This window comes from Zophobas morio, unplaced genomic scaffold, assembly GCF_036711695.1.
Source record: "Zophobas morio isolate AGI-343-1 ecotype UQ-CSIRO unplaced genomic scaffold, CSIRO_AGI_Zmor_V1 ptg000159l, whole genome shotgun sequence".
NCBI lineage: Eukaryota > Metazoa > Arthropoda > Insecta > Coleoptera > Tenebrionidae > Zophobas > Zophobas morio.
The window spans coordinates 1-10,992 of record NW_026972263.1 but is presented as its reverse complement, the minus strand read 5'-3'; the positions used below and the strand labels follow the sequence as shown (position 1 = coordinate 10,992).

The window sequence follows — 10,992 nt, the reverse complement described above, 5'->3', positions numbered from 1 at the left end:
TTTAGCTTTCATCAATTCTTTATAGAAGAATTCTCTTCTTTTTGAGGTGTTTTTGAAGATTTTTTCTTTCCCATTCCTGGAATCCAGCCGGTAACCTAAAATTAAATTAAATTAAATTAAATTATTTAATAATAAAATTAGAGGGCTATAAATTAATACTATATACTATGGAAAGGTTTTATAGTAACATAATTTTAGTATCTTCATTACACAAAATATTATAATTGAACAGAATTAAAAATTATTGTCAACTTTTACTCAAATCGGTAAAAGATAAAAATAGTAAATTGTGAGTAATAATTATAAGATTAATAAAAAAAAAAAATTAATAAAGGTTACGAAATCGGCAGCTCCGGAAACCATTCCTCCCTCTTTTGATTTATCTTTTAATCCTATATCAAACTCACTCCACTGAAATTTAGTGAATTTATATGAAATTAAGTTAAAGCAGATCCAGCAAACATTAAATATAAACTTTTATTATTATAACAAAAATTTATATAACTTTGTAAGTTAAATAATAAAAATATTGTTAATTATATAAGAAATGAAAAAAAATTCCCCAAAAATATGAAGGTTGGGAAAAATAAAAAATTTTCATTACCAGTGTATTTTTTCTAATTTACTTTTTTACGTTATAATAATAATAATCGTTAACTAATAAATTATTAATTAGAAAAAAATATTTAAACATACAACTTGTGGCTAAAATTTATAAGTACAAAAATAATTATAAATCGAAAAAAGTAAATTAGTTTTTAAATCAAAAACATTTGAGATCTTAATCAAATAATAATAATAACAATTATAATAACAATAATACCTTTTTAGTAATAGTTGAAACGGCTTTTTCTAAGGGGATGGCAGTAACCAAGCCGCCGGGAGAAATTTCTACGAGGCCGATGTGGCTAAGCTTAGAAAGCGCATTAGACACCTAAAAAAAAAAAAGCTTGTAAAAGTAGTGAAAATGTAAGGAAAAGTTATCATTCAATTTTGAAGGTCTTTAATAAAGTAATACTGAAAAGTAAAATAAAAAATAATAGTTTTATTTTGTTATTATTATAAATTAAAGAAACAGTTTCAATAATTGTAATATAAAATATTATAAGAAACTAAAAAAAGTTTGTATAAGAAATAAACAATAATCATTATAATAATGTTTTTGTCGTGCAAAGTAAAAAGAAAATTTAAAAATAATATTTTCATAAAAAATAAAAGAAAGTTATAAGTATATAAAATAATCCGGAGTTAAAAAATATAATAAGTAAAAATAATTACTGTAAAAAAAAAAATTAGAATAAAAGAAATAATATCTTTTTAGTACAGAAAAAATAGAGAAAATTATTTAATTTTAAAAGTTATTAATTATCAAATAATAATAATAATAAAAGGATTTCATCGTAAGAAAAGTTAAAGTATTTATAAAAATAATGAATCAAAATCACGTGGAAGTCAATATTTTTTTTGAAATATTTTCTTAAAAATGCTTCGATGAGGTAGTCCAGAATATCTTCCTTTTGAGAGCCTTCTTTTGTTAGCATAAAGAAAGCAAGAAGGGCCTTCATTGTTATTTATTATTATTATTATTATAAAAAATATTACAAATATTATAAATATTATCATAAAAAATCTTCCATTATATATTATTGAAACAAACTTTTTTCTTTAATACAATTTTTTTATTAGTCTAAAATTGATTTGTAAGCAATTTTTTACTGAACTTAAAAAAAAACTAACCTTTTTACTTACATAATTTTTTATTTTTATTGGTCTATTTTTCGTAAGCAATTTTTTTAATGAATTTAAAGTATTGTAACATTTAGAGTGCTTTTTCTTGAATTGTATACTTTTGTTTGTATTAGTCTACTTTTCGTAAGCAATTTTTATTTACTGAAATTAAAAAAGAATTTTTTTTAAGATATTTACTTCTGCTTATTATTTCTTTTATTCTTCATGAATCTGTTTATATTTATTATTACTATTAATATTAGTTATTTCTATAAAAGAAAAATTTTTGTCTTTTTATAAATATTATAATCGCTAATGTAATATTTATTTATTATTATTTAATTTTATAAATCCCAAACCTTTATATAAAAATAAGTATAACTATAAAAAAAGACTAGAGAGTAAACTTTTCTATAATTTTAATTCACATCTTTATATAATAAATATAATAAACAAGTTATTTTAACTTCTTTGACTTCCTGTTCTTCGCAATTCCGAACTAAATGAATAAGTAAAGTTTCGTCTGTACTCACTTGTTTCTCATACAAAGTTTTTGTCTATCAGATAATATATAATAATAATAATAATAATTATAATAATAGTAAAAGTACTAAAGTGGCCTCATAAGCAGACTTTTGGTTATTATAATTATAAATACTTCTTGCTATCAAAATTCCAACACCTTAAAAAAGTAAAAAAAATTACTTTTTCATAATTATAATATACTTTTACTATTAAGTATTATTATTGTTATTACTTTTATTAATAAAACGTTTATATAAATTTTTGTTTTAAAATTTTTTTATAATAATAAACAATTTTTTTTCTATACATATTACTATTACTTTTATTAATAAAACTTATCATTAAATTTTTTTTTCAAAAATAATATATTGATAATATTTTTCATTAATGCCATTATAAGTAAAACCTTTATAAAAGTTTATATAATGTTGTCTTTAGTATTTTATAACATAATATTTTTTAGGTTAACATATATTATTACTACTTTTATTTAAAATTTTGTTTTCATCGTATTTATTTATAAGATTATATTAATAACTTTAATTTTCCTAGTAAATAATATTATTTCTTTTATTAACAATTCTTTTATTAAAATAATTTTTTTTATCAGTAATTGTTATTGTTACATTTTTCAAACTTTCTTTTTCAATTGTATATAAAAAGTTTTACATTATTATTATAATTATTATTAATTTTAGCATCATTATATTATTTTACTTATTATTACCTAATGCAATGCTGTAGACGTAGTCTCCCAAATTTTCGCCGTAAGAAGAATTTGCAACAGAAACGAGGCCCACTAATAAACATTTTAAAAAAAAAACAATTTTTTTAATAATATAAGCCTTCAATAATTTTTTTATAAGCTGAAAATATTGTTGCATTATAATACAAAATTAGTATCAGACTTCATTAGAAAGTAGTCATATAAAAGATATGTTTTAAAGAATTTATTTTATTGGTGAAGCATAAAATGTGTAAAAACTTTTTATAGAAAATTTATGAAATTGATAATCATAAAAAAAATAGTGAATTCTACCGATAATAGTAACAAAAAATATCAACGAATCTGTCAAGTTTAAAGAAATTGCTTTTGCCGGATAAACTAGTTCCAAATCCGCCTGATTAGTAAAAATAAAAATTCGTTAAAAATAGAACTTTTAATAACTTGATATTATAAAAAAGAAGAAAAAAGTCAATAAATGATTGATAAGTTAACCAAAGGGATGTCCACAAAGCGTTTAAGACGTATGGCCTTCTGGCCAATCTCGCGGTAGATAATTATAACGTCGCGAAAAGTCGGCTCTTGCAAAGTTGTCTGAACCAGAAGATCTGATTATAATGAATATATAAACAATAAAACAATTAATAATAATACATAATAATTGTAATTTAAGTAAAAAAAATTGAATAAGTAATAATATTTTATATTTTTAACCAAAATATTAAAAACTAATGAACTTTTTAGCAAAATAAAACTAATAAAACTATATATAAAAAATTATATTTAAAAATTTATTAAAACTTAAATATTTATAGAAATAAACTTCATAAAAAAGTATATAAAAATTATTACATAAATTTTTAATATTATAAAATTTTCAAAATACTACAAAACAGTTCTTTATTAGTAAAGTTATCATAAAAATTATGAAAACAGAGAATTATTTATAAATATAATACAATTCAGAAAAAATTCTAAATAAAATAAAATTTAGTAAATAATTATAATAACGATAATAATAATTAATAATAATAATAATAAATAAACTAGAAAAAACCTTTTGGATATAATGGAAGCTGGTCCAATCGAATTCTTTTTATTTTTTTTGCAAACTGGTCTTCATCAGTATCAACAACTTTCATGAAAATAAATGGAATATTATATAATAAACTTTATAAAAAAATATAATATAACATTGGAAAAGTAAAAAAGAATAAAAATTATAAAAAACGATCAATTATTTTTAAAAGTTTTAAAAAAATTTTGAAAAGAAATTTTTTATTTATATTATAAAAGTGAAAGAGAATAATAGATCAAAAGTAAAAAATAAAAAAAAATGATCAAAAAATTTTTGAAAGATTTTAAATTAAAAAAATATAAACGAAAAAAAAAATTATTTCTATTATTAAAGCGGAAAAGAAAAAGAAAAAAAAGTTTAAAAAATATATAAAACTAGTAAAAATATTTTGAAAAGTTTTAAATTAAGAAATATAAATAATAATGAAAAAAAAATTTTATATATATAAAATAAATGCTAAAAAGAAAAAAGTAAAAGGTATAAAAATTATTAAAATTTTTGTAAAGTTCTAAAAAAAAAATATAAAATATAAGGAAAAAAAGTCATTTTATATTATAAAAGTTCAAAAGAAAAAAATATATAAAAAAGTTCATATAGTATTATTTTTTTAAAAAAACCACTAAAAAAATTTTTAACGTTTACATAAAAAAACTTGACATGTGATATACGTATTGATTGGCAAAGAATATTAAATAAGTAGCGAATAAAAAATATTAGATTACATAATTTTAAAGTTCTTAAACATTTATAAACAAATAATAAATTTAACCAGTAAAATTTATAATAGTTCGGAATATAGTTAAAAGTTTTTCGAATTAGTATAAACAATTTATGACTTACATATTTACTTTTTATTAAGTAATAAATTTATTATTATTTGATAAAGACCTTGTTATATATAGTAATATTTATAAACTTTACTTTTATGAAAATGATCAAAATTTAGTGAACTAATATAAATAAAAAAATATTTTTATAAGAAATATATAAAATTCATTAAAAAAAATTATACGGGAATTCACAGTGGACTTCTTACGAACTCTCAAAGTTTTCGCAAACTTTTTTTCCTTTTTCTTATCCTTTTGTTCAGTCCCGAAAGGCGGATTGTACAGGAAAATAAATGCCACAACACCAAGAATCGCACCTTGTAAAAAATTTCAAAAAAAATAAAAATAGTGAATTTATAATTATAAAACATGTGGAAAGTAGATTTGTAGCAAAAAATGTTATTCATTAAAAAGGATTACCCATGAAAAATCACAAACCAAGCATAAAATGTGATTGGAAAGTAACATATGAAAACGAAGCATGATTGGTGCTTTACTTCTTTTAAACATAATTATTATATATAAAGGTTGTATATAATTTTTTAAATAAAAAAAGGACGAGAATTTATTTTTAATGAAAAATAAAAATAAAAAAATATATAAGAAACGTGAATGGTTGGTTGAGGGGTATAATAATACTTATAAATTAAAAAATAGCGATTGGGCAAAAAAGACTTCCAGCAAAAGTGGTATTATATTATTGGTTAAATGACTTTCTAATATATTTTAAGAAAACTGTCACGAACCAAAAAAATTATTATTAAATTATAATGAAAACAGGCGAGTGAAATAATAATTCTAATGAAATCTATTTTTCAATTATACTTGATCGATAAAAATAGGAATAATAAACTTTTATATAAAATGCACGCAAAAACTTTTTATTATAAATACTACAGTAGTAATTATACAAATAATAATATTCATTAAAAAACTTCTTATTAGAAAAAATTTCATGTTTATTTATTATTTTAATATTTTATTTTTATTTATATATTATACAGACAGAAGTGAAAATAAATTCCATTCTAACGATAAAAAAATCACTAAATTTAATGAAAGATATAATTTCATAAAAAAAGGCCGAATTTTTTCATCTCTTTATCGGTAATTCCCAACAAATAAATAATGACTCAAAACGCGCGTTCACGATAGAGTAGTGAACCAATAAGAAGCTGTTATCACGCAGAGATCGTTATAAAGACCCAATAGGGGCAAAGCAGCTAAAAGCGCTAGAAGTAGAGACAAAAATTATATACTTTTATTTTATTTAATGACTCAAATAATATTTAATATTTCTTGCATTTACTATAAAAGTTGCGTTGGTTTTTAGTCAACATCAAAATAAATACTAAACATTACTCAATTTGTTCTATTATTAAGGGCCAGTGACGATGAGGAAAGCATAGAAAAGCGCCAATAAATATAACTAAATTTTTAAGGAAGCAAAAATCTATGTAATACAAAAAACTCCAAAGAAATTACCAAAAACTCCACCAAAATAGTAAAAAAAAAATTATTTCTAAAATTTTTGAACTACTAAAAAAAACTTTCAAGAATTCACTACTTTTGATGACACCTCAAAATATATAAAAAGAAAACCAAATTTTTTAATTAAAATAAACATTCACATCAAAAACTTTGTTGTTCTTACAAAATTATATAATTTAAAATTAATTATTTTTGAACCATTCAGTAAAAAAAAATTCAGCCATCCAAAAAATGCGCTAAAAATTCCTTTGCTTCTGTGGGGATCGGAGAGAGTTGAAAAAAGACCCCAAACATAAAAAAGGACAGTGGCTACAAACAAGCCTCTCGACAAAAGCTCCTAATAAATTTAAAAATAAATTAAAAAAAAAGGTAGTGAAAATAATAATAATGCTTTACCTTTGGCAGCTTTATCGACGAATAGCTTTTTGCTTTTTCTATAAGAAAGTTTAATAAATAACGAAAAAGTTAAAAAAATTCATAGTAACCAGTAAATAAAGGTAAATTAACCAATAGAAATATTTAATATTAAGAAATGAAAAAAAAACTTTTTTGCATATCGATCCATTCCATAAATTTTGGAGGAAAAAGTGAGGAAACTTTTACTTTTATGACTTTTTTAAGCCTTCTAACAAGAACCTTTTATATATAAAAATAAAAAAAATAAAAAAAGTTATATTTATTATATATAGTATTAAAAGTATATAAAGAACAAAACTTCAAAAAAACGTAGAGATACAAAACTTACAAACCTCAACTTTTTCTGTGTAAAAAAATTTCTTTGCTTCGTCAATTCCTATTGTTTATGTTTTTTAATTATTTATTTTCTTATTAATAATATTTTTCAAAATAAATCAAAGATGGAAATTAACATTAATTACTTATACTTTTCTATCAAATTAAAAAAATACATTTAATACTTAGGAAACTTTTCTAAAAGATAAATTTAATAAGTATATTATTAAAAAAAACGTTTATATAATAACTCATAATGAAAAGATAATACTTTTCTTTAGAATAAAAGAAATATGTTTAAAGCTTTACTTTTCATAAAAAACTATCAATAGTTTAGTATATAATAACTTTTTAAAAAAATTAAAAAGGTAAAATACCAGTTCCTCTTTGAAATATTAAAAAGTAATCAGTAATTTCTGCTCTATTTGTGTTGGGGAACTGGCGGTGATACCTACCAATCAAAAGTATTAAATTTATTAAGCACATTCAAATTATAAAAGTAATTGGTTATTATTCATAAAAAAACATACAGCACTTTTTTAAATAAAATTTTCCTGTTAAAAATTAAATGAAAAAAACTATAAAAACTTTTGAAAAGCAGAATCATGTTTTCATTATAATGTTATAAAGGCGTCCAACAATATAAACTATTATTATTGATATAATAATTTACTGTAAAAAAAATTTAACAAAAGTAAATTGACAAAAAAAACGCTCCAAAAAAGTTCAGATATTCACAAAATAAATTGTAGCACTGTTTTTATATTATAATAAATGTTTCCAGCTTTTTAATTATTATAAATTCTAATATAATAAAAAGTTTCACTTCATTATTTTAATTGATTTTAAAAAAAAAAATAAAGAAACCAGAAAGTAACAAAAGTAATAAAAATAATGAAATTTTTCAATAACTTGGAAAAATAAATATATTTACTATATTTTTATTTTTCTCAAAACTTTTTTTTTTAAATTTATTTCCTACACCAAAAAAGTGTTACTTTATATAATTTGAGTTTTCTAAATTATAATAAAATAAAGAATACATTAAAAAAAAGTTGTAAAAAAACAAAATAAACCAAAAAATTTAATTTGCGTTAACGTTGACTAAAAAAATTAAAAAAAATTTCGAAAAATAAGTAAGTCGTTAAAAATATTGAATTTCTAATAACTCAACAAATTTTTTAAATTCTAAATCAATTCAACAGTTAATAATAGTAATAATAATCAATGAAAAGCTGCAATGCAAAATTTAACTCAAAAGATATTTTATTATAACAATAACAATTCAACTTAATACTTTATTTATAATAGAATTTTATATATAATTAAAAAAGTTGCATTCATCCCAACAAATATTTTTGTAATAAAAGCAGCACACTTGCAAAATTTGTCCCAAAAACTTATTACTATTATTTTATAAATACTTCCCCCAGAATAATCATAAAATTGAATTTTTCTTATAAAAGATTAATAATCCACAAAAAAAAAAGAAATGCAGATTATTTAATAAATCTTCTCAAAATTTTACTAAAAGCGCGAATATTTAGAAAAATAAATATACCTATATTTCTAAGAAAAAATTTAAAGAAATATTTGAAGTTAATAAAATAAAATTAAAAAATTTTCATTTAAAATTAGTGAATTTTTTTGATTACTTAAGAAAATTATAAAGCTTATAAATAGCAGTAATATCAAAAGAAAATTAAACTAAAAAAAATAAAATATAATCCTTTTTAGTGAAAAATGTATTTTCATATATAAAAGGTATTAAATTTTAATATTATCTAGTTGCTTATAAAAAGTAAGTAATGTAAAATAAAATAAAAAAATAAATTTTTTTCAAATAAAAATAATTTGTTAAAGTATTAGATTTTATATCATTAAAAAAAAAACTATTTAAATATAATTTTTTATTGCTAAATATTTATAACAGCTTTTATAAATTATATATAAAGAAAAATATATAAATAAAAATATTAATTTCGGTAATAAAAAAATTTATTTAAATAAATATTTAAATTCTTCATTAAAGTCAAATACAAATAAAGTTAATAAATAATAATAACGTTTTTTATTTTATTATAAAATAAAAACTTAAAAAATCCAATAAAAATATAGGTTAGGGTTAGGTACTAATACTAAAAAAAAAATAATATACTTTTTCCTAATAAATAAGTTTTATAAAAAAGATATTAAGAAACTTAAGCAAAACTAAAATAAATATGTGCTTTTAAAAAAGTTAAAAAAAAATTGAAAAGCTGCTAAATTTTTGAAAAAATAAAACTAAAAATTACAATATAATTTTTTTTATAGAAATTCTTTAACAAAAGTGAAGCGAATAAAAAATTTAATTCCAGCGAAATTAAAAATAGATAAAATTTCATTTTAATAAGAAAACTTAAACCGTTAAATAAAATTCATTAACAATTTTTACTTTAATAATTTTATTTATATTTTTTAATTTATTTATTATTTTATTTTAATAACCAAATTAAACTTTTCTATAAGTTAAAAAAAAATAACTTCTTTAATTCATAAAAAGTTTTTAAAATAATTTTTTTTATATTAAATAGCAAGCAAAACTTATATAAAAGTAATTACAAATGGCATAAAAAAGTTTCTTATTATTTATTATAATTATAAATAATTTCCTAAAAATTATTTTTTATAGTTTTTCAATACAAAAATAAAAATTTTTTTTGTTAAACTAAAAAAAAAATTTTTTGTTATAATAATTCTAAAATAATTTCAATTTTTTATTTTAATAGTATATTAAGTTTTTGTTTTCTATCATAAAATTTGGAACTTGTAATTCTATTAGTTGCATTAAAAAAATGCTGGAGGTTTCAAAGAAAATAATGATTTTCATAAAAAAGTCACCGCTCAATAAATTTATAATCGAGTTTTTCTTTGTCAACGCTGATATCAATATTTAATAAATATTTCTCGTATAAATTTTCGGCCTGGTTTAAAATAAATATAAAAAAATTCATTATTATTAAAATATTCATACTAAAAATATTAAAAAACGTTACAAATAAAAATATTAACAATAAAAGTTTTTTGCAATTTTGTGTTAACAAACGGAAATTACAATTATAATATATATTTTTTCTATTAAAAGATGACATAATAATAGTTTATATAAAGTTTGAACTTTTTTGTAAAAGCAAGTTTAAAAATAAATGCAGTTCTTTCTAAATTTAAAATAATAATAAAATAATAGTAATAAAATTAATTTTAAAAAATATATAATAATAATAATAACTGGTACTTTTTTTTGGGTTAAAAGTTTGAAATCAGCCAATCCCATCACGTAATTTAGCGTATTCATGAACTGGTCTTCTCGATCTTCCAGCTCGAAGTCGTGAATGTTATCTTCTTGAAGTCTAAATAAATTTAGTTATTAAAAAATATTTACTTTCTCCCAAAAAAAAAAACAAAAAATTTTAAAGTTTTCAAAACAAATAAATATAAAAATTTAGTGAGAATTTAAAAAATTTTAATATAATTGTAAGATTGTTTCTTTAATTTTTTTTGTAACTCAAATTTACTTTATAAAATTTAACTCAATAGTAAAGCAACTAAAATTGTCATAACATTTAATTTAATAAGGTTGACAATTATTAAAATAACTAAAAGTTAGCAAATTTAAGTTTTTAAACTCTTTTAACAAAATTTAGATTAACTTAAAAATTTGGTAATAATTATTAGTGGTGTTAGTAATACAACTTAAATTTATAGATGCCGAAATTAAAAATATTTAAAAGAATTTTTTTATACCTTAATTTTTATATTTTTTTAGATTAAATAAAAATTATAACTTTTAAATTTAACGAGATACTGAAACTTATGTTAATAACTAAAATTATTATTTTTAAAATTTT

The 10,992-nt window shown here is 18.8% G+C and overlaps 1 protein-coding gene across 1 annotated transcript; it reads right to left on the bottom strand.

Annotated features, from left to right (window-relative positions):
• Nucleotides 1-10,494, bottom strand: LOC135145572 (uncharacterized; the record flags this gene model as incomplete). Its single annotated transcript, XM_064077685.1, has 18 exons — nt 1-95; nt 340-411; nt 824-934; nt 1,446-1,559; nt 2,196-2,285; nt 2,340-2,410; nt 2,981-3,052; nt 3,293-3,374; nt 3,473-3,585; nt 4,035-4,112; nt 5,068-5,199; nt 6,572-6,710; nt 6,770-6,807; nt 6,919-7,009; nt 7,123-7,166; nt 7,483-7,556; nt 9,986-10,068; nt 10,380-10,494. Coding segments are annotated over 18 exons (1,603 nt in total), but the record flags the coding sequence as incomplete, so codon positions are not given.
• Between the last annotated feature and the right edge of the window lie 498 nt (nt 10,495-10,992).